Genomic DNA, 24,774 nt, shown 5'->3' with positions numbered 1-24,774 from the left:
ATTCTTAGGATTAGGACATAATGAAGGAACCACGATTTCTCTACTAATGTTGTTGGAATTCACAACCTTAGGTAAAAATTCAAAAGAAGTTCGCAACACCGCCTTATCCTGATGAAAAATCAGAAAAGGAGACTCACAAGAAAGAGCAGATAATTCAGAAACTCTTCTGGCAGAAGAGATGGCCAAAAGGAACAAAACTTTCCAAGAAAGCAATTTAATGTCCAATGAATGCATAGGTTCAAACGGAGGAGCTTGAAGAGCTCCCAGAACCAAATTCAAACTCCATGGAGGAGAAATTGACTTAATGACAGGTTTTATACGAACCAAAGCTTGTACAAAACAATGAATATCAGGAGGAATAGCAATCTTTCAGTGAAAAAGAACAGAAAGAGCAGAGATTTGTCCTTTCAAGGAACTTGCGGACAAACCCTTATCTAAACCATCCTGAAGAAATTGTAATATTCTCGGAATTCTAAAAGAATACCAAGAAAAATGATGAGTAAGACACCAAGAAATATAAGTCTTCCAGACTCTATAATATATCTCTCTAGATACAGATTTACGAGCCTGTAACATAGTATCAATCACAGAGTCAGAGAAACCTCTTTGACTAAGAATCAAGCGTTCAATCTCCATACCTTTAAGTTTAAGGATTTCAGATCCGGATGGAAAAAAGGACCTTGCGACAGAAGGTCTGGTCTTAACGGAAGAGTCCATGGTTGGCAAGATGCCATCCGGACAAGATCCGCATACCAAAACCTGTGAGGCCATGCCGGAGCTATTAGCAGAACAAACGAGCATTCCTTCAGAATCTTGGAGATTACTCTTGGAAGAAGAACTAGAGGCGGAAAGATATAGGCAGGATGATACTTCCAAGGAAGTGATAATGCATCCACTGCCTCCGCCTGAGGATCCCGGGATCTGGACAGATACCTGGGAAGTTTCTTGTTTAGATGAGAGGCCATCAGATCTATCTCTGGAAGCCCCCACATTTGAACAATCTGAAGAAATACCTCTGGGTGAAGAGACCATTCGCCCGGATGCAACGTTTGGCGACTGAGATAATCCGCTTCCCAATTGTCTACACCTGGGATATGAACCGCAGAGATTAGACAGGAGCTGGATTCCGCCCAAACCAAAATTCGAGATACTTCTTTCATAGCCAGAGGACTGTGAGTCCCTCCTTGATGATTGATGTATGCCACAGTTGTGACATTGTCTGTCTGAAAACAAATGAACGATTCTCTCTTCAGAAGAGGCCAAAACTGAAGAGCTCTGAAAATTGCACGGAGTTCCAAAATATTGATCGGTAATCTCATACGTCACTAGCTCATGGACTGATTTGTGGGTGTGGTGAGGGGTGTATTTATAGGCATTTTAAGGTTTGGGAAACTTTGCCCCTCCTGGTAGGAATGTATATCCCATACGTCACTAGCTCATGGACTCTTGTTAATTACATGAAAGAAAAGAGGGCAAAGAGGGAGAATGAATATGAGGAAATAAAATGGGGAGGTTGATGAGAAGAAGGAGGAAAAAAAAAGGGGGGTCAGAGAGAAAAGATAAGGGAGACTAAACATGGAAGAAATTGAGAAGGTTTAGAGAGTATAAAACACAGCGGCTAAGAGATGCAATGGAGAGTAAGATAGAGAGAGTTAAGAATGAGAGGAGAGAGAGACTTGACAGAAAAAAAGTGCTATAGTAAATATTCAGCACTTTATGGTTCTGATTGCTGCAGTTTACAGAGCCTGCAAACTAATTGAATGAAACACCTGTGACAAACCAAAAGATCTGCCAATGCAATAAAGGTCATACATCAATAAGATACATGTTCCCCAGCTGATCTTCAATGAGCAAAAACAAAGCCATATTACAAGATGGGAGAAGGTGGGATAATGCTCACACGTAATACTGTGCTGCAGCATAAGAAATAGTATTTTTATGTGTTCAAATAAATGTCAAACTTTACATGATTCAGGTAGAGCAGAGTTAGCAAACCTATGGCATGCAGAAACCTCTGCGGTGGCATGCAAGCCTAGGTTCCACTGTGAGGGGTTTTGATAAAAGGGGTAATTTGAGAGACCTAAATCTGCTATGTTTTCTGTGGTCAGGAGCAGCGTATTACTTAGCATATTGGTGTCAACCTCAGGACAGCAAAGTAAAAACTTAAAAACTTAAATGGATTGGTTGAAGCATGAAATTTTAAGGAACTTCACAATTTACTTGTTATCAATTTTGCTTGTGTCCTTTGTTCAAGAGTAATCCATCTGGTAGCAGTGTTATACGTTATGTTTGCAAACACTGCTGCCATATGTACATGATCCTAAGCTTCTATCAGCCTACTTAGGTTTACTCTTCAACAAAGGATACCAAGAGAATAAAGCACATCTGATAACAAAAGTAAATTGTTTAAAATAGCACACTCTGTCACAATCATGAATGTTTACGTTTGACTTAAATTTAGTTCATTCTGGGGCCGTTTTTCAGGGTTTTGGCTGGGGCCCTTAGTTTCATTGAAGGGTTATCTTAACGACACAGGATACAAAGATATTTTAGACAATAAGGTGCTACCAACTTTGTGGCAACAGTTTGAGGAAAGCCCTTTCCTGTCCCAGCACGACTGTGCCACTGTGTACAAAGTGAGGTCCACAAAGACATGGTTTGACAAGTCTGGTGTAGAGAAACTCTAGTAGCTGCAACAAAGCCTGACCTCAAACCCACTGAACACCTTTGGCATAAACTGGAACGCTGATCGTGAGCCAGACCTTTGCACCCAATATCAGTAAACTGACCTCACAAATGCTCTTTTGGCTGAATGGGCACAAAGTCCCCAAACACACTCCAAAATCTTGTGGAAATGTGGCAACTTCCCATTAATGCCAATGGATGTCCAACAAGCTCATAGTCAGGTGTCCACATACTTCTTTAAGTCATTTAGTGTAGATAATACTACTACTACTAAAGGCCAGAAAGCAACCATCAGGGTGCTTTTTATCTTACTGCTACACTACTCATGTACTTCTCCCCATCATCAAGGTAGTCTCCTTCTCTTACATTACATTCATTTAACTGTGTGAATCACATGTATACATCAACTACCCAGGTTCTGAACCAAAGATGGGCTGGCTCATAAGCGTACATTCCTGCTTTTTCAAATAAAGATATCAAGAGCACCAAGACAAATTGATAATAGGAGTAAATTAAAAAGTTGCTTACAATTGCATGCTCTATCTGAATCATGAACGAAAAAAATGTGGGTTCATTGTCCCTTTAAGGAGAACTCAGAAGTCACACTAACCCGACATGTTAAATTTGATTGCGCTCAAGCAAATGTGTTTATTTTCAGCTCGTAATATGCAAGCTATTTCTGTGGCACGCAAAGAGCAGAGAAATGCCCCATATCGATTGCGTGCTAGTCGTAATCTAGCACTAAATAGGCCCTGGGCAGAACACTGGATATAGTATACGTATGGTAATCCGATCGTATCCCGTGCAAAGTTGTGCAACAGAGACTTCCAGAAAATATCACTATATCACTCAGAGAGCATGCTATAATTGCTTCTATCAGCATGTACGGGCTTTTGCAACTTTTGTAGCAAGATTGTGAAACCAAACAAAACAGTTTGCTTACAAATAGTAATGAAATATGGATTGCTTACTTTTTTATTTGATCTATTTGTGTCAACACAGCATTTACTACGCGAATAGCATCTGAGGGTTCGGTGCCTGCTCTGGAAGCGTTTCGAGCTGCAGTGAGGCTTTCAACCTTAGTATAGAATTTAAAATATGAAATAAAAAAGCATTTATTTAACATTGTTTTTCAAAAAATATTTGTTTTGCAATGCACTTTAAATGAATTAGGACCTCAAATATACTCTAATTAAATTTCCTAGTAAACAATGAGATCACTTTTTTGGAGAGAAAAAAAAATCACAAACTTTATTTTAAAAAGATTCCTAGAATTCTACTAAAATATGTAGAATCTGTGCAATGCTAGATACGTAATTTGATGTTGCAGAAGAAAAGAAATGTGCTCTTTAGTTAAATCAGTATAAATGAATCAAAGCAAAATATTTTGCTAACAAAGCACAATTACAGTGGTTTATCGATCACAATAGTAAAAGAAAAATAATAAAAATTTAAATAATGTAACCTAACATACTTCATCAATAAGCACAAATACAAGTACTTCTTTGTCATCTATAAGTTCATGTATCTTCTGAAACATCTTGGTTACTAGCTTGCCACTCTGTAGGAAAACAAAAAAACAGTCAGATAAAAAAGTACTTGTACATTATAGTTTTATTTATAAATTTAACTCAATCTTTATACATATCTTAATCTCAGTTTACCTACCGATTATTTTTTTTTCACTTTTATATCCCTTTATGGGCATTATTGTTAAGTGATCACTTAGTTGGGGTAGGGGGACACCCTATTTTAACACCAAACGACTAAAGTAACCAAATAAATTTTTCTTGGAAGAACCTATGTAATGAGCTTAAAATTCCATAGTTTTCAAAGATTTTGACTTGACGTGATTTTTATTTGCCCTTTTGTTTATTTTCAAATTGTTTGCTATGTAGAATAAGAATTTCTTTATTAAAGTTGGAATTATATATATAAAAAAAAAGAAAATCACATGAACATCTTAAGCCCCACCAGAGTAAGTGCTCTGTGAACAGTTATCCTTCAGCTATTGTCATCTGAATGGTGACAAAAAAAAAAACTGACCTTGTGGGATTTCACCATAATCTAGCAAACATTTCATAGCAAACTTCCTTTAAACAGAGGAAAATAAAGTGACTGTGCCTGCACATGCCAGATGCATGTTCTTTTGCAAGTCCCTTTATAGTGGGATGTGGCTACTGTGAAAATGTTAAGGTAAAATATTGTACTTTTTACATAGAGATGTTCACGTGATATTTTCTACTGAACTTTTTACTTTCAAGAGAATCAGCATTTGAGTAACATGTCCCTTTAATATATTGTCCCTCTGAACTATAATATCTGTCCTCTTTAATACTAATGCTGGTTTACCCACTTCATTCTAACATTCCACCACTCAGGCTATGCGATTTCAAAGTTTGTGTGGACACACATCTATACGCAGCTGCCGCCAAACTTCTCCCCAACAGCCGAAGACCTCTAATGAAGTGTGATGGACACTCTATTGACCTTGTTTCTGCCATATCTGTTCTCTAAATTCTCCAGCCCTCCCTCCTTTTTTCCCAGTCAAAATCTCTTTAAAAAACACCCTTGCTTTATTCAGCAACCCTAAAAACCACTTATGCTACCGTCCCTCAACAACTGTATCGAAATGTGGCCAGTCTTACTGCTGCTCACTAGTCACTTATTAGACACAGCTGCACCTACCACCCTACACCACTACTAATTCATCTAGCACTAGCTTTTGGTATTCCGAATATACCAGGTACCTCACAAGATACTCTTACACTGCTGAGCCTCTCTGGAGGAAATAACATGCAAGCTAATGTTTTCCATAACAAATACATTTTATGGTCTTAAACCCAGGGTGGATAAAAATAAATGATTTTGGGGAAAAAAAGTTTTTTTTATTTAAAACACATTTTTTAAAATTGAAATCTGATTTTTTTTTTTCTATTTAGTTTTTTTTTTTTTTAAATATGTTTGTGAACAAAATCTATAGTATCTAAAGATAGCTATCTATTTAACATGCATTATAATACAAAAAGGTTTTTTGTCCTAAAATAAGGATACATTTTCAATTATGCAGCATGAGGCTATGTATAGATGGCTGTAAAGTTTATTATGTTTGTTATTTTTTTTTGGTAATTTAATTCCATTAATACATTCACAATATTCTGTTCTCCCAGAGATTACTGGACATTATTTTCTACCTAGAAGATATTAGCGCACGTTTTTGGTTTTGTAGTTCTCAAAACTGAATTTGTGTCTGCAGATAGAGCATACAATTTTAAACAACTTTACAGTTTACTTATATTATCAATATGTTCATTCTCTTGGTATCATTTGCTAAAGGAGCAGCAATGCACTACTGGGAGCTAGCGGAACACATTAGGTAAACCAGTGACAAGAGGAATATATGTGCAGCCTCCAATCAGCAGCTAGCTCACAGTGGTGCATTACTGCTTCAGAGTCTATGTATGCTTTTGAACAAAAGATAACAAGAAATGGAAGCAAATGAGATAATAGAAGTGCATCAGAATTTTTTTATTTTTTTTTACTTTTCCATCGGAATCATGAAAGTTAAATTTTGACTTTACTGTCCCTTTAATCCCATTGTTCTCCTGCAATTGCACAGAACCAACGCTTTACTAAGTTTCAAGAAGCTCAATAAAGATGAACTAAGCATCGTAAGTTACATTTATTTTGTTTAAAACACCTGTAAGGACTTACTTCTGAAAACCACTTTGAGAAAAGACTGTGACTATTAATTTCTATGAGCTGCCCATATCGATACCTATAGCGAAAAGGGGAAGAAAAGCAAACAAAAACAGATTGTGAACAAACTACTATAGGTTCTAAATAAAGCAAGCAGAATTAGAAGTTTTAGTTATACTTCGGGTTAGCCCTCAAAATAACAGAATTTATGCTTACCTGATAAATTACTTTCTCCAACGGTGTGTCCGGTCCACGGCGTCATCCTTACTTGTGGGAATATCTCTTCCCCAACAGGAAATGGCAAAGAGTCCCAGCAAAGCTGGCCATATAGTCCCTCCTAGGCTCCGCCCACCCCAGTCATTCGACCGACAGGAGGAAAAAATAGGAGAAACCATAGGGTGCCGTGGTGACTGTAGTTAGAGAAAATAATTCATCAGACCTGATTAAAAAACCAGGGCGGGCCGTGGACCGGACACACCGTTGGAGAAAGTAATTTATCAGGTAAGCATAAATTCTGTTTTCTCCAACATTGATGTGTCCGGTCCACGGCGTCATCCTTACTTGTGGGAACCAATACCAAAGCTTTAGGACACGGATGAAGGGAGGGAGCAAATCAGGTTACCTAAACGGAAGGCACCACGGCTTGCAAAACCTTTCTCCCAAAAATAGCCTCTGAAGAAGCAAAAGTATCAAATTTGTAAAATTTGGCAAAAGTGTGCAGTGAAGACCAAGTCGCTGCCTTACATATCTGATCAACAGAAGCCTCGTTCTTGAAGGCCCATGTGGAAGCTACAGCCCTAGTGGAGTGAGCTGTGATTCTTTCAGGAGGCTGCCGTCCGGCAGTCTCATAAGCCAATCGGATGATGCTTTTAAGCCAAAAGGAAAGAGAGATAGAAGTTGCTTTTTGACCTCTCCTTTTACCAGAATAGACGACAAACAGAGAAGAAGTTTGTCTGAACTCTTTTGTAGCTTCTAAGTAGAATTTTAGAGCACGGACTACATAGAAATTGTGTAGCAAACGTTCCTTCTTTGAAACTGGATTCGGACACAAAGAAGGTACAACTATCTCCTGATTAATAATTTTGTTGGAAACAACCTTTGGTAGAAAACCAGGCTTAGTACGCAAAACAACCTTATCTGAATGGAACACCAGATAGGGCGGAGTACACTGTAGAGCAGATAACTCAGAAACTCTTCTAGCAGAAGAAATAGCAACCAAAAACAAAACTTTCCAAGATAACAACTTAATATCTATGGAATGTAAAGGTTCAAACGGAACCCCTTGAAGAACTGAAAGAACTAGATTTAAACTCCAGGGAGGAGTCAAAGGTCTGTAAACAGGCTTGATCCTAACCAAAGCCTGAACAAATGCTTGAACATCTGGCACAACTGCCAGTCGTTTGTGTAGTAAGACCGATAAAGCAGAAATCTGTCCCTTTAGAGAACTCGCAGATAATCCTTTATCCAAACCTTCTTGTAGAAAGGAAAGAATCCTAGGAATTTTTATCCTATTCCATGGGAATCCCTTGGATTCACACCAGCAGATATATCTTTTCCATATTTTATGGTAAATCTTTCTAGTTACCGGTTTTCTGGCTTGAACCAGAGTATCTATCACAGAATCTGAAAACCCACGCTTTGATAGAATGAAGCGTTCAATCTCCAAGTCGTCAGCTGGAGGGAGACCAGATTTGGATGTTCGAATGGACCCTGAATAAGAAGGTCCTGTCTCAAAGGTAGCTTCCATGGTGGAACCGATGACATATTCACCAAGTCTGCATACCAAGTCCTGCGTGGCCACGCAGGAGCTATCAAGATCACCGAGGCCCTCTCCTGTTTGATCCTGGCTACCAGCCTGGGAATGAGAGGAAACGGTGGAAACACATAAGCTAGGTTGAAGGACCAAGGCGCTACTAGTGCATCCACTAGAGTCGCCTTGGGATCCCTGGATCTGGACCCGTAGCAAGGAACCTTGAAGTTCTGACGAGACGCCATCAGATCCATATCTGGAATGCCCCATAGTTGCGTCAACTGGGCAAAGATCTCCGGGTGGAGTTCCCACTCCCCCGGATGGAATGTCTGACGACTCAGATAATCCGCTTCCCAGTTTTCCACACCTGGGATGTGGATCGCAGATAGGTGTCAGGAGTGATCCTCCGCCCATTGAATTATTTTGGTCACTTCTTTCATCGCCAGGGAACTCCTTGTTCCCCCCTGATGATTGATATACGCAACAGTCGTCATGTTGTCTGATTGGGATTCCCAGACCGCGCCCCAGCCCACTAGGCTGGCGTCGGTCGTGACGATTACCCACTCTGGTCTGCGGAAGCTCATTCCCTGGGACAGGTGATCCTGGGTTAGCCACCAACAGAGTGAGTCTCTGGTCTTCTGATCTACTTGAATCACTGGAGACAAGTCTGTATAGTCCCCATTCCACTGTTTCAGCATGCACAGTTGTAATGGTCTTATATGAATTTGCGCAAAAGGAACTATGTCCATTGCTGCAACCATCAATCCTACTACTTCCATGCACTGAGCTACGGAAGGACGAGGAATAGAATGAAGAACTTGACAAGCGTTTAGAAGTTTTGACTTTCTGACTTCTGTCAAGAAAATCCTCATTTCTAAGGAATCTATTATTGTTCCCAAGAAGGGAACTCTTGTCGACGGAGACAGGGAACTTTTTTCTATGTCCACCTTCCATCCGTGAGATCTGAGAAAGGCCAGAACGATGTCTGAGTGAGCCTTTGCCTTTGAAAGAGACGACGCTTGTATTAGAATGTCGTCCAAGTACGGTACTACTGCAATGCCCCTTGGTCTTAGAACCGCTAGAAGGGATCCGAGTACCTTTGTGAAAATCCTTGGAGCAGTGGCTAACCCGAATGGGAGGGCCACAAACTGGTAATGTTTGTCCAGAAAGGCGAACCTTAGGAACGGATGATGTTCTTTGTGGATAGGGATATGTAGATACGCATCCTTTAGATCCACGGTAGTCATAAATTGACCTTCCTGGATTGTGGGTAGAATCGTTCGAATGGTTTCCATCTTGAACGATGGTACTCTGAGAAATTTGTTTAGGATCTTTAAATCCAGAATTGGTCTGAAAGTTCCCTCTTTTTTGGGAACTACAAACAGATTTGAGTAAAATCCCATTCCTTGTTCCGCCGTTGGAACTGGGTGTATCACTCCCATCTTTAACAGGTCTTCTACACAATGTAAGAATGCCTGTCTCTTTATTTGGTTTGAGGATAAGTGAGACATGTGGAACCTTCCCCTTGGGGGTAGTTCCTTGAATTCCAGGAGATAACCCTGAGAAACTATTTCTAGCGTCCAGGGATCCTGAACATCTCTTGCCCAAGCCTGAGCAAAGAGAGAGAGTCTGCCCCCCACTAGATCCGGTCCCGGATCGGGGGCTACTCCTTCATGCTGTTTTGTTAGCAGCGGCAGGCTTCTTGGCCTGCTTACCCTTGTTCCAGCCTTGCATCGGTTTCCAGGCTGGTTTAGTCTGTGAGGTATTACCCTCTTGCTTAGAGGATGCAGAATTAGAGCCCGGTCCGTTCCTGAAATTACGAAAGGAACGAAAATTAGACTTATTCTTGGCTTTGAAAGGCCTATCTTGTGGGAGGGCGTGGCCCTTTCCCCCAGTGATGTCTAAGATAATCTCTTTCAATTCTGGTCCAAAGAGAGTTTTACCCTTGAAGGGGATATTAAGCAATTTTGTCTTGGATGATACATCCGCTGACCAAGACTTTAGCCAAAGCGCTCTGCGCGCCACAATTGCAAACCCTGAATTTTTCGCCGCTAATCTAGCTATTTGCAAAGCGGCATCTAAAATAAAAGAGTTAGCCAACTTAAGTGCGTGAACTCTGTCCATAACCTCCTCATATGGAGTCTCTCTACTGAGCGACTTTTCTAGTTCCTCAAACCAGAACCACGCTGCTGTAGTGACAGGAACAATGCACGAAATGGGTTGAAGAAGGTAACCTTGCTGTACAAAAATCTTTTTAAGCAAACCCTCCAATTTTTTATCCATAGGATCTTTGAAAGCACAATTATCCTCGATAGGAATAGCAGTGCGCTTGTTTAGAGTAGAAACTGCCCACTCGACCTTAGGGACTGTCTGCCATAAGTCCTTTCTGGGGTCGACCATAGGAAATAATTTCTTAAATATAAGAGGGGGAACAAAAGGTATGCCGGGCTTCTCCCATTCCTTATTTACTATGTCCGCCACCCGCTTGGGTATAGGAAAAGCGTCTGGGTGCACCGGAACCTCTAGGAACTTGTCCATCTTGCATAATTTTTCTGGAATGACCAGGTTGTCACAATCATCCAGAGTAGATAACACCTCCTTAAGCAGTGCGCGGAGATGTTCTAATTTAAATTTAAATGTCACAACATCAGGTTCAGCCTGTTGGGAAATTTTTCCTGAATCTGAAATTTCCCCATCTGACAAAACCTCCCTCATGGCCCCTTCAGATTGGTGTGAGGGTATGACAGAACAATTATCAGCGCCCTCCTGCTCTTCAGTGTTTAAGACAGAGCAATCGCGCTTTCTCTGATATGCAGGCATTTTGGATAAAATATTTGCTATGGAGTTATCCATTACAGCCGTCAATTGTTGCATGGTAATAAGCATTGGCGCGCTAGAAGTACTAGGGGCCTCCTGCGTGGGCAAAACTGGTGTAGACACAGAAGGAGATGATGTAGAACCATGTCTACTCCCTTCATCTGATGAATCATCTTGGGCAATTTCATTATCTGTGACAGTACTGTCCTTACTTTGTTTGGAAGCTTTTGGCACAATTATCACATAATTTAGAAGGGGGAGACACATTGACTTTCATACATATAGAACATAGCTTATCTGAAGGCACATACATGTTAAACAGGCTTAAACTTGTCAGTAAAACACAAAAACCGGTTTAAAACAAAACCGTTACTGTCTCTTTAAATTTTAAACAGAGCACACTTTATTACTGAATATGTGAAAAAATATGAAGTAATTGTTCAAAATTTACCAAAATTTCACCACAGTGTCTTAAAGCATTAAAAGTATTGCACACCAATTTTCAGAGCTTTAACCCTTAAAATAACGAAACCGGAGCCGGTTACAGTTTTAACCCCTCTACAGTCCCAGCTACAGCCTTTGCTGCGACTTTACCAAGCCCAGAGGGGAATACGATACCAAATGACGCCTTCTAGGAACTTTTCCAACTATCTTCAGGTCCTCACACATGCATCTGCATGTCTTGCTCTCAAAAACAACTGCGCAGTAATGGCGCGAAAATGAGGCTCAGCCTACAACTGGGAAGGCCCTTCCTGACTGGAAAAGGTGTCTAACATAGTGCCTGACGTTAAAAAACGTTCCCCAAGTTTATAAGTGTGAAATACCAAATAAACATGTATAAAATGCCCAAATAAAGCAATCGATTTTGCCCATAAGTGTCTACCAGTTTTATAGCCCATATTAAGCCCTTTATTCTGCTTGAGACTAAGAAAATGGCTTACCGGTCCCCATGAGGGGAAAAGACAGCCTTCCAGCATTACACAGTCTTGTTAGAAATATGGCTAGTCATACCTTAAGCAGAAAAGTCTGCTAACTGTTTCCCCCAACTGAAGTTACTTCATCTCAACAGTCCTATGTGGAAACAGCAAAGGATTTTAGTTACTGTCTGCTAAAATCATCTTCCTCTCACAAACAGAATTCTTCATCTTTTTCTGTTTCAGAGTAAATGGTACATACCAGCACTATTTTAAAATAACAAACTCTTGATAGTAGAATAAAAAACTACAACTAAACACCACATACTCTTAACCATCTCCGTGGAGATGTTGCCTGTGCAACAGCAAAGAGAATGACTGGGGTGGGGGGAGCCTAGGAGGGACTATATGGCCAGCTTTGCTGGGACTCTTTGCCATTTCCTGTTGGGGAAGAGATATTCCCACAAGTAAGGATGACGCCGTGGACCGGACACACCAATGTTGGAGAAAAGGTCCTGCACTGACACTTTTATGAGCCTTTCTTTGCCACCATTTTGCTAAAGCAGTATAATTGCAGACATATTTTATTGAATAGTGGCATGAGATAAGTAATGTAGTGTAATCTAAATTCAGGAACTAGCACAATTATCAGTGAAAAGCAAGTCCAAAAGTATAGAATGTCCACAGCACCAATTTCTCTCATAAAACCAATCCTTTAATGGATCATCTTACAATATATTCATGGAGCATGATCATATTTTAATAAGATCCAATAAAGGATAGGTTTTATGAGAGAAATTGGTGCTGTGGACATTCTATACTTTTGGACAATTTGAGGAGGTGGGCAGAGACCTACATGTCCTATTGGTTGCTGAGTGAAACTATCATTGAAAAGCAAAAACATATATTTGGATAATGTTCCCAGAAAAATGATGTAGCCTTGGTGACCTTGCATTGCCATCACTGTCCAACTGTCAGAATGGTAAATTATAAATCTTGGGCTCGATTTATCAAGCCCTTCGTCTCCCTACTGTGGAGTTATAAAATCATGATTAATCTTGCTGTGATTAATAAATAGTTTATGTCAACTAATATTTGATAAATATGAGTATTAATTTAATCTGTTAGATAACCCAGATTAAATATTTGTCTATAGTTAGGGTTTTGTCTAATGAAGGCGAAATAAAACCATATTAAGAATTCTTACAAGCATCTAATTTTTATCTTCTTTTGCGAGAATCATACATATACATCTGTTGCTAAACACTCATTTAGTGACAGCCCTTAGACTAGAGAGGTATATACGACACCTACGACTGCAGGTTCTCACAAGAGAACCTGCAGTCACGATTTATCAAGCAGCGGTTATTAGACCGCTTTTTCCCTACCCTCTTCTCTACCTCTTAAGTGGAGAATTTTAATCTCCACAGTCTCTTCCAACTGAGGAGAGAGTGACAAATCCGGCCCATGCATGACTGGCTGTGCGCGGGAAGGGGGCAGGATGTTAAATTCCACAAGGGAATTGCTGACTGCCAATTTTATTAATTTAATGTTAATGGTTTCTTGAGAAAAAAAGTAAAGTCTGGTTTAGGAAAAGGGTTTTTTTTGCAACAGAAAGAGTTCTAGCTCGAGCTAAGGCTCATTATTGACATGAGAACCATTAAAATGACAAATGTTAATACTAAGACACATATACAATACAATTAAAGATATGTATCGTTATTCCTGGAGGAAATCAGTCTATTAGTCTTGGAGAATTTTCTTTAACAGGTTGGGACCATTTAATAGGCATGTGCATTATATAGTTATTAAATTTGCTTGTGTAACAAAAGCCGAACAACAAAATAATGTACATACCTACCATTTAATGAACCATAGTATTCATAGTATAGTGTTGCACAATCACTTCTTCAGATAAACACAAGCTATAAAAGATTTTCTCAGAAACCGATAGTGCAGTTGCAATTTAATTGTAAAATAAAAAAATACATAAAAATGTACTTATTTAATTTTTTAGTATTTATGTACACGGGTAGTTGTCAGTAAAACATATACAGTGACATTTTGTTGTAAAAAGTGGATGAGCTCCTAAAAGATTGCCTTAGGAGATTTGAAGGAAGATGGCGTGTCTTTGCGGCCCAATTTCTTTGGGAAGTGTCCCTGACAAACCGCTCCTCAACCTTACATGCTCAAATCCATGTGGATTGAGACCTAATGTAAACTCGATAACAGGTGAAGTGTGAGATGAGCATGATATATAATGTACTGCAAGAGACTTATCCCCCCGCCCCCAACACACCCCACTTTTTGAAAAAGTGATGTTAAGAGAGGCTACATCTGCCATCTGGCCCATTTTACGAGTTTGATTTTATCCAGCTCATTAGCAGGAAATAACTGCAATATTGCAGACACTTGAGAAAAAAAACATAATTTATGTAAGAACTTACCTGATAAATTCATTTCTTTCATATTAGCAAGAGTCCATAAGCTAGTGACGTATGGGATATACATTCCTACCAGGAGGGGCAAAGTTTCCCAAACCTTATAATGCCTATAAATACACCCCTCACCACACCCACAATTCAGTTTAACGAATAGCCAAGAAGTGGGTTGATAAGAAAGGAGCGAAAGCATCAAAAATAAGGAATTGGAATAATTGTGCTTTATACAAAAAAATCATAACCACCATAAAAAGGGTGGGCCTCATGGACTCTTGCTAATATGAAAGAAATGAATTTATCAGGTAAGTTCTTACATAAAACATAATTTATGCTTACCTGATAAATGTATTTCTCTTGTAGTGTGTTCAGTCCACGGGTCATCCATTACTTATGGGATATATTCTCCTTCCCAACAGGAAGTTGCAAGAGGATCACCCAAGCAGAGCTGCTATATAGCTCCACCCCTCACATGTCATATCCAGTCATTCGACCGAAACAAGACGAGAAAGGAGAAACTATAGGGTGCAGTGGTGACTGGAGTTTTAATTAAAATTTAGAACTGCCTCAAAAAAAGACAGGGCGGGCCGTGGACTGAACACACTACAAGAGAAATAAATTTATCAGGTAAGCATAAATTATGTTTTCTCTTGTTAAGTGTGTTCAGTCCACGGGTCATCCATTACTTATGGGATACCAATACCAAAGCTAAAGTACACGGAGGGACAAGGCAGGAACTTTAAACAGAAGGAACCACTGCCTGTAGAACCTTTCTCCCAAAAACAGCCTCTGAAGAAGCAAAAGTGTCAAATTTGTAAAATTTTGAAAAGGTATGAAGTGAAGACCAAGTTGCAGCCTTGCAAAACTGTTCAACAGAGGCCTCATTCTTAAAGGCCCAGGTGGAAGCCACAGCTCTAGTGGAATGAGCTGTAATTCTTTCAGGGGGCTGCTGTCCAGCAGTCTCATAGGCTAAACGTATTATGCTACGAAGCCAAAAAGAGAGAGAGGTGGCCGAAGCCTTTTGACCTCTCCTCTGTCCAGAATAAACGACAAACAGAGAAGAAGTTTGCCGAAAATCCTTAGTTGCCTGTAAGTAGAACTTCAGGGCAAGGACTACGTCCAGATTATGCAAAAGACGTTCCTTCTTTGAAGAAGGGTTAGGACATAATGATGGAACAACAATCTCCTGATTGATATTCCTATTAGAAACAACCTTAGGTAAAAATCCAGGTTTAGTACGCAAAACTACCTTGTCTGAATGAAAAATCAGATAAGGAGAATCGCAATGTAAGGCAGATAACTCAGACTCTTCGAGCCGAGGAAATAGCCATCAAAAACAGAACTTTCCAAGATAAAAGCTTAATATCAATGGAATGAAGGGATTCAAACGGAACACCCTGAAGAACTTTAAGAACCAAGTTTAAGCTCCACGGAGGAGCAACAGTTTTAAACACAGGCTTAATCCTAGCCAAAGCCTGACAAAAAGCCTGAACGTCTGGATTCTCTGCCAGACGTTTGTGTAAAAGAATAGACAGAGCAGAAATCTGTCCCTTTAACGAACTAGTGGATAAACCCTTTTCTAAACCCTCTTGTAGAAAAGACAATATCCTAGGAATCCTAACCTTACTCCATGAGTAACTCTTGGATTCACACCAATGTAAATATTTACCCAATATATTATGGTAAATTTTTCTGGTAACCGGTTTCCGAGACTGTATCAATGTATCAATAACCGACTCCGAGAAACCACGCTTTGATAGAATCAAGCGTTCAATCTCCATGCAGTCAGCCTCAGAGAAATTAGGCTTGGATGGTTGAAAGGACCCTGAAGTAGAAGGTCCTGCCTCAGAGGCAGAGACCATGGTGGACAGGACGACATGTCCACTAGGTCTGCATACCAGGTCCTGCGAGGCCACAAAGGCGCTATCAGAATCACCAATGCTCTCTCCTGTTTGATCCTGGCAATCAGACGAGGCAGCAACGCAAACGGTGGGAACACATAAGCCATGTTGAAAATCCAAGGGGCTGCTAGTGCATCTATCAGCACCGCTCCCGGGTCCCTGGACCTGGATCCGTAACAAGGAAGCTTGGCGTTCTGGCGAGAAGCCATGAGATCCAGTTCCGGTTCGCCCCAACGAAGAATCAGTTGAGCAAATACCTACGGGTGAAGTTCCCACTCCCCCGGGTGAAAGGTCTGGCGGCTTAGAAAGTCCGCCTCCCAGTTCTCCACGCCTGGGATGTAGATCGCTGACAGATGGCAAGAGTGAGACTCTGCCCAGCGAATTATCTTTGAGACTTCTAACATCGCTAGGGAACTCCTGGTTCCCCCTTGATGATTGATGTAAGCCACAGTCGTGATGTTGTCTGACTGAAATCTGATGAACCTCAGTGTTGCTAACTGAGGCCAAGCTAGAAGAGCATTGAAAATCGCTCTTAATTCCAGAATGTTTATTGGAAGGAGTTTCTCCTCCTGAGTCCATGATCCCTGAGCCTTCAGGGAATTCCAGACTGCGCCCCAGCCTAGAAGGCTGGCATCTGTTGTTACAATCGTCCAATCTGGTCTGCGAAAAGTCATGAGTAATCCCCATTCCACTGACTCAGCATGCATAATTGCAGCGGTCTGAGATGCAGGCGCGCAAATGGCACTATGTCCATTGCCGCGACCATTAAGCCGATTACTTCCATGCACTGAGCTACTGATGTGCTTGGAATGGAATGAAGGACACGGCAAGCATTTAGGATTTTTGATAACCTGGACTCCGTCAGGTAAATCTTCATCTCTACAGAATCTATAAGAGTCCCTAGAAAGGGAACCCTTGTGAGTGGTAACAGAGAACTCTTTTCCATGTTCACTTTCCACCCATGCGACCTCAGAAATGCTAGAACTATCTCTGTATGAGACTTTGCATTTTGAAAACTTGACGCTTGTATCAGAATGTCGTCTAAGTACGGAGCCACCGCTATGCCTCGCGGTCTTAGTACCGCCAGAAGCGAGCCCAGAACCTTTGTAAAAATTCTCGGGGCCGTAGCTAACCCGAAGGGAAGAGCTACAAACTGGTAATGCCTGTCTAGAAAGGCAAACCTTAGGTACCGATAATGATCTTTGTGAATCGGTATGTGAAGGTAGGCATCCTTTAAGTCCACTGTGGTCATATACTGACCCTCTTGGATCATGGGTAGGATGGTTCGAATAGTCTCCATTTTGAATGATGGAACTCTTAGGAATTTGTTTAAGATCTTTAGGTCCAAGATTGGTCTGAAGGTTCCCTCTTTCTTGGGAACCACAAACAGATTTGAGTAAAATCCTTGCCCTTGTTCCGTCCGCGGAACTGGGTGGATCACCCCCATTACTAGGAGGTCTTGTACACAGTGAAGAAAAGCCTCTTTCTTTATTTGGTTTGCTGATAACCTTGAAAGATGAAATCTCCCTTGTGGAGGAGAAGCTTTGAAGTCCAGAAGGTATCCCTGAGATATAATCTCCAACGCCCAGGGATCCTGGACATCTCTTGCCCAAGCCTGGGCGAAGAGAGAAAGTCTGCCCCCCACTAGATCCGTTTCCGGATAGGGGGCCCTCTCTTCATGCTGTCTTAGGGGCAGAAGTAGGCTTTCTGGCCTGCTTGCCCTTGTTCCAGGACTGGTTGCTTTTCTAACCCTGTCTGTAACGAGCAGCAGTTCCTTCCTGTTTTGGAGCGGAGGAAGTTGATGCTGCTCCTGCCTTGAAATTACGAAAGGCACGAAAACTAGACTGTTTGGCCTTTGATTTGGCCCTGTCCTGAGGAAGGGTGTGACCCTTACCTCCAGTAATGTCAGCAATAATCTCCTTCAAGCCGGGCCCGAATAAGGTTTGCCCTTTGAAAGGAATATTAAGCAATTTAGATTTAGAAGTTACATCTGCTGACCAGGATTTAAGCCATAGTGCTCTGCGTGCCTGAATGGCGAATCCGGAGTTCTTAGCTGTTAGTTTGGTTAAATGCACAACGGCATCCGAAACAAATGCATTAGCTAGCTTAAGGGCTTTAAGCTTGTTCAAAGTCTCATCCAATGGTGCTGTGCGAATAGCCTCTTCCAGAGACTCAAACCAGAAAGCCGCTGCAGCAGTGACGGGCGCAATGCATGCAAGGGGCTGTAATATAAAACCTTTTTGAACAAACATTTTCTTAAGGTAACCTTCTAATTTTTTATCCATTGGATCTGAGAAAGCACAACTATCCTCCACCGGAATAGTGGTACGCTTGGCTAAAGTAGAAACTGCTCCCTCCACCTTAGGGACCGTCTGCCATAAGTCTCGTGTGGTGGCGTCTATTGGGAACATTTTTCTAAATATCGGAGGAGGGGAAAAAGGCACACCGGGTTTATCCCACTCCTTTTAGGTATAGGAAAAACGTCAGTACACACCGGTACCGCATAGTATTTATCCAGCCTACATAATTTCTCTGGGATTGCAACCGTGTCGCAATCATTCAGAGACGCTAATACCTCCCCTAGTAATACACGGAGGTTCTCAAGCTTAAATTTAAAATTTTAAATTTCTGAATCCGGTCTCCCTGGATCAGATCCGTCACCCACAGAATAAAGCTCTCCGTCCTCATGTTCTGCAAATTGTGACGCAGTGTCAGACATGGCCCTCATATCATCAGCGCGCTCTGTCCTTAACCCAGAGCTATCGCGCTTGCCTCTTAACTCAGGCAAATTAGATAATACTTCTTTCATAACATTAGCCATATCTTGTAAAGTGATTTGTAAGTGCCTTGATGTGCTTGGCGCCACAATCTCACGCACCTCCTGAGCGGGAGGCAAAGGTACTGACATGTGAGGAGAGTTAGGCGGCATAACTTCCCCCTCGTTGTCTGGTGATAATTTCTTTACCGGTAAAGACAGACTTTTATTTAAAGTACCATCAATACAATTGGTACACATATTTCTATTGGGCTCCACATTGGCCTTTAAACATAATGAGCAAGCAGATTCATCTGTGTCAGACATGTTTAAACAGACTAGCAATGAAGCTATCAAGCTTGGAAATTTCTTTCAATAAGTTTACAAGCAATATAAAAAACGCTGCAGCGCTTTTAAAAACACAAAAAAACTGTCACAGTTGAAATAACAACGAACTAATACGGTTATAGCAACCAATTTTAAACAGTAAATGTATGAAATTAGCAGAGGATTGCACCCATTAGCAAAAGGATGATTAACCGCTCAATACCCAAAACGGATAATCAATTTAAGATTTAACGCTTTTCTCACAGTCAAACACACTGTCACAGGTTTGCTGTGACTGATTACCTCCCTCAAAAATGAATTTCGAAGACCCCTGAGCTCTCTGGAGACGTCCTGGATCAAAGAGGAAGAAGCAGGAAGACTGTGCTAGAATTTTAACTTCGCAACAAGGCGCTAAAAAAAGGTCCCTCCCACTCATATCGCAACAGTGGGAGACCTGATATAACGGTGTCTATGCAGAAATATACGTTAGCCATGTGGAAAAAAATCATGCCCAAAAAGATTTATCACCAAAGTACCTCACAAAACGAATAACATGCCAGTAAACGTTTTTAAAAAACAACTTTCAAGTGTTATGCAAAGTTATCACTAAGCCTGCTACCAGTCGCTTCTACTGCAGTTAAGGCTCATACATTTATTTCAGTACTAACAGTCTTTAAAGTTAAATTCTAGTCCCTAGAAAATAACTCAACTGCGCATACATTTATCAGCCTGATACCAGTCGCTACTACTGCATTAAAGGCTGTACTTACGTCATATGGGTAACAGCAGTGTTTTCATAGTCAATTCCATTCCTAGAAAATATTTTACTGCACATACCTCATTTGCGGGGGACCCCGCATGCTATTCCCTTCTCCGAAGATACCCCACTCCTCAGAATGTGCGAGAACAGCCAGTGGATCTTAGTTACGTCTGCTAAGATCATAGAAAAAACGCATGCAGATTCTTCTTCTAAATACTGCCTGAGAGAACAAACAGCACACTCCGGTGCTATTTTAAAATAATAAACTTTTGATTGAAGAATGTTACTCCTATCTCCTCTCACAACCTCCTTTGTTGAGACTTGCAAGAGAATGACTGGGTATGACATGTGAGGGGTGGAGCTATATAGCAGCTCTGCTTGGGTGATCCTCTTGCAACTTCCTGTTGGGAAGGAGAATATATCCCATAAGTAATGGATGACCCGTGGACTGAACACACTTAACAAGAGAAATTATGTTTTCTTACATGTAATTAGCAAGAGTCCATGAGCTAGTGACGTATGGGATAGCAGAAACCCAAGATGTGGAACTTCCACGCAAGAGTCACTAGAGAGGGAGGGATAAAATAAAGACAGCCAATTCCGCTGAAAAAAATAATCCACAACCCAAATCAAAAGTTTTAATCTTTATAATGAAAAAAAATGAAAATATAAGCAGACGAATCAAACAGAAACAGCTGCCTGAAGTACTTTTCTACCAAAAACTGCTTCAGAAGAAGAAAACACATCAAAATGATAGAATTTAGTAAAAGTATGCAAAGAAGACCAAGTTGCTGCTTTGCAAATCTGATCAACAGAAGCTTCATTCCTAAAAGCCCAGGAAGTAGAAACTGACCTAGTAGAATGAGCCGTAATCCTTTGAGGCGGGGACTTACCCGACTCTACATAAGCATGATGAATCAAAGACTTTAACCAAGACACCAAAGAAATGGCAGAAGCCTTCTGACCTTTCTTGGAACCAGAAAAGATAACAAATAGACTGGAAGTCTTCCTAAAATCTTTAGTAGCTTCAACATAGTATTTCAAAGCTCTAACTACATCCAAATGTAACAATCTTTCCTTAGAATTCTTAGGATTAGGACACAATGAAGGAACAACAATTTCTCTACTAATGTTGTTAGAATTCACAACCTTAGGTCAAAATTGAAATGAAGTCTGCAACACCGCCTTATCCTGATGAAAAATCAGAAAAGGAGATTCACAAGAAAGAGCAGATAACTCAGAAACTCTTCTAGCAGAAGAGATAGCCAAAAGGAACAATACTTTCCAGGAAAGTAATTTAATGTCCAGAGAATGCATAGGCTCAAACGGAGGAGCCTGCAAAGCTTTCAAAACCAAATTAAGACTCCAAGGAGGAGAGATCGACTTAATGACAGGTTTGATACGGACCAAAGCCTGTACAAAACAATGAATATCAGGAAGATTAGCAATCTTTCTGTGAAAAAGAACAGAAAGAGCAGAGATTTGTCCTTTCAAAGAACTTGCAGACAAACCCTTATCCAAACCATCCTGAAGAAATTGTAAAATTCTAGGAATTCTGAAAGAATGCCAAGAGAATTTACGAGAAGAACACCAAGAAATGTAAGTCTTCCAAACTTGATAATAAATCTTTCTAGAAACAGATTTTCGATCCTGTAACATAGTATTAATCACTGAGTCAGAGAAACCTCTATGACTAAGAATCAAGTGTTCAATCTCCATACCTTCAAATTTAATGATTTGAGATCCTGATGGAAAAATGGGCCTTGAGATAGAAGGTCTGGCCTTAATGGAAGTGTCCAAGGATGGCAACTGGCCATCCAAACGGCATCCGCAAACCAAAACCTGTGAGGCCATGCTGGAGCCACCAGTAGCACAAATGAACGCTCCATTAGAATTTTGGAAATCACTTTTGGAAGAAGAACTAGAGGCGGAAAGATATAGGCAGGATGATAATTCCAAGGAAGCGACAACGCGTCCACTGCTTCCGCCTGAGGATCCCTGGATCTGGATAGATACCTGGGAAGTTTCTTGTTTAGATGAGAGGCCATCAGATCTATTTCTGGAAGACCCCACATTTGAACAATCTGAAGAAATACCTCTGGATGAAGAGACCATTCGCCCGGATGTAACGTCTGGCGACTGAGATAATCCGCTTCCCAATTGTCTACACCTGGGTTGTGAACCGCAGAAATTAGACAGGAGCTGGATTCCGCCCATACAAGTATCCGAGATACTTCTTTCATTGCTTGAGGACTGTGAGTCCCACCTTGATGATTGACATATGCCACGGTTGTGACATTGTCTGTCTGAAAACAAATAAACGATTCTCTCTTCAGAAGAGGCCAAAACTGAAGAGCTATGAAAATCGCACGGAGTTCCAAAATGTTGATTGGTAATCTCGCCTCCTGAGATTCCCAAACCCCCTGCGCTGTCAGAGATCCCCATACAGCTCCCCAACCTGATAGACTCGCATCTGTTGAGATCACAGTCCAGGTTGGATGAACAAAAGAGGCCCCTTGAATTAAACGATGGTGATTCAACCACCAAGTCAGAGAAGATCGAACATTGGGATTTAAGGATATTAATTGTGATATCTTTGTATAATCCCTGCACCACTGATTCAGCATACAAAGCTGGAGTGGTCTCATGTGAAAACGAGCAAAAGGGATCGCGTCCGATGCAGCAGTCATGAGACCTAGAATTTCCATGCATAATGCTACCGAAGGGAACAATTGAGACTGAAGGTTTCGACAGGCTGAAACCAATTTCAGACGTCTCTTTTCTGTCAGAGACAAAGTCATGGACACTGAATCTATTTGGAAACCTAAAAAGGTTACTCTTGTCTGAGGAATCAAGGAACTCTTTGGTAAATTTATCCTCCAACCATGTCTTTGAAGAAACAACACAAGTTGATTCATATGAGATTCTGCAGAATGTGAAGACTGAGCAAGTACCAAGATATCGTCCAATTAAGGAAATACCGCAATACCCTGTTCTCTGATTACAGAGAGAAGGGCACCGAGAACCTTCGAAAAGATCCTTGGTGCTGTTGCTAGGCCAAACGGAAGAGCAATAAACTGGTAATGCTTGTCTAGAAAAGAGAATCTCAGAAAACTGAAAGTGATCTGGATGAATTGGAATATTAAGATATGCATCCTGTAAGTCTATTGTAGACATATAATGCCCTTGCTGAACAAAAGGCAGAATAGTCCTTATAGTCACCATTTTGAATGTTGGTATCCTTACATAACGATTCAATATTTTTAGGTCCAGAACTGGTCTGAAAGAATTCTCTTTCTTTGGTACAATGAATAGATTTGAATAAAACCCCAGACCCCGTTCCAGAACTGGAACTGGCATAATTACCCCAGCTAACTCTAGGTCTGAAACACATTTCAGAAACGCCTGAGCCTTCACTGGATTTACTGGAATGCGTGAGAGGAAAAATCTTCTCACAGGCGGTCTTACCTTGAAACCTATTCTGTACCCTTGTGAAACAATGTTCTGAATCCAAAGATTGTGAATCGAATTGATCCAAACATCTTTGAAAAATCGTAACCTTCCCCCTACCAGCTGTGCTGGAATGAGGGCCGCACCTTCATGCGGATTTAGGAGCTGGTTTTGACTTTCTAAAAGGCTTGGATTTATTCCAAACTGGAGAAGGTTTCCATTCGGAAACTGTTCCTTTAGGGGAAGGGTCAGGCTTCTGCTCCTTACTCTGACGAAAGGAACGAAAACGATTAGCAGCCCTATATTTACCTTTAGATTTTTTGCCCTGGGGCAAAAAGGCTCCCTTCCCCCCAGTAACAGTTGAAATTATTGAATCCAACTGAGAACCAAACAACTTATTACCTTGGAAAGAGAGAGAAAGCAAAGTTGACTTAGAAGTCATATCTACATTCCAAGATTTAAGCCATAAAGCTCTTCTAGCTAAAATAGCTAAAGACATATACCGGACATTAACTCTAATGATATCAAAAATGGCATCACAGATAAAGTTATTAGCATGTTGAAGAAGTTTAACAATGCTATAGAAATTATGGTCTGTCACTTGTTGCGCTAAAGCCTCCAACCAGAAAGTTGAAGCTGCAGCAACATCAGCCAAAGAGATAGCAGGTCTAAGAAGGTTACCTGAACATAAATAAGCTTTTCTTAAAAAAGATTCAATTTTCCTATCTAAAGGATCCTTAAACGAAGTGCTATCTGCCATAGGAATAGCAGTACGTTTAGCAAGAGTAGAGATAGCCCCATCAACTTTAGGGATTTTATCCCAAAACTCCAATCTATCAGATGGCACAGGGTACAATTTCTTAAACCTTGGAGAAGGAGTAAATGAAGTACCCAGACTATCCCATTCCCTAGCAATCACATCCGAGATAGCATCAGGAACTGGAAAAACTTCCGGAATTAACACATGAGGTTTATAAACCGAATTTAAACGTTTAGCAGTTTTAGTATCAAGAGGACTGGACTCCTCCATATCTAATGCAATCAAAACTTCTTTAAGTAATGAACGAATAAACTCAATTTTAAATAAATATGAAGATTTATCAGTATCAATATCTGGGGAAGAACCATCTGAACCAGAAAAATCCTCATCAGAAACAGATAAGTCAGAATGATGGCGGTCACTTAAAAATTCATCTGAAATGTGAGAAGTTTTGAAAGACCTTTTACGTTTATTGGAAGGAGGAATAACAGACAAAGCCTTCCTAATAGAATTAGAAA

At 40.7% G+C, this 24,774-nt stretch overlaps 1 protein-coding gene across 1 annotated transcript in view; it reads right to left on the bottom strand.

The window, feature by feature from the left end:
• TRIP13 (thyroid hormone receptor interactor 13) overlaps positions 1-24,774 on the bottom strand; it is a 123,624-nt gene that overhangs the window by 21,614 nt on the left and 77,236 nt on the right. The window contains exons 8-10 of the mRNA XM_053714355.1: positions 6,400-6,463; positions 4,160-4,246; positions 3,657-3,763 (exon numbers count right to left, since the gene is read on the bottom strand). Of these exons, the coding sequence (XP_053570330.1) occupies positions 3,657-3,763; positions 4,160-4,246; positions 6,400-6,463 (258 nt within the window). The remainder of the gene's footprint in view (positions 1-3,656; positions 3,764-4,159; positions 4,247-6,399; positions 6,464-24,774) is intronic.

Source organism: Bombina bombina, chromosome 5, assembly GCF_027579735.1.
Source record: "Bombina bombina isolate aBomBom1 chromosome 5, aBomBom1.pri, whole genome shotgun sequence".
NCBI lineage: Eukaryota > Metazoa > Chordata > Amphibia > Anura > Bombinatoridae > Bombina > Bombina bombina.
This window is presented reverse-complemented; position numbering and strand designations above follow the sequence as displayed.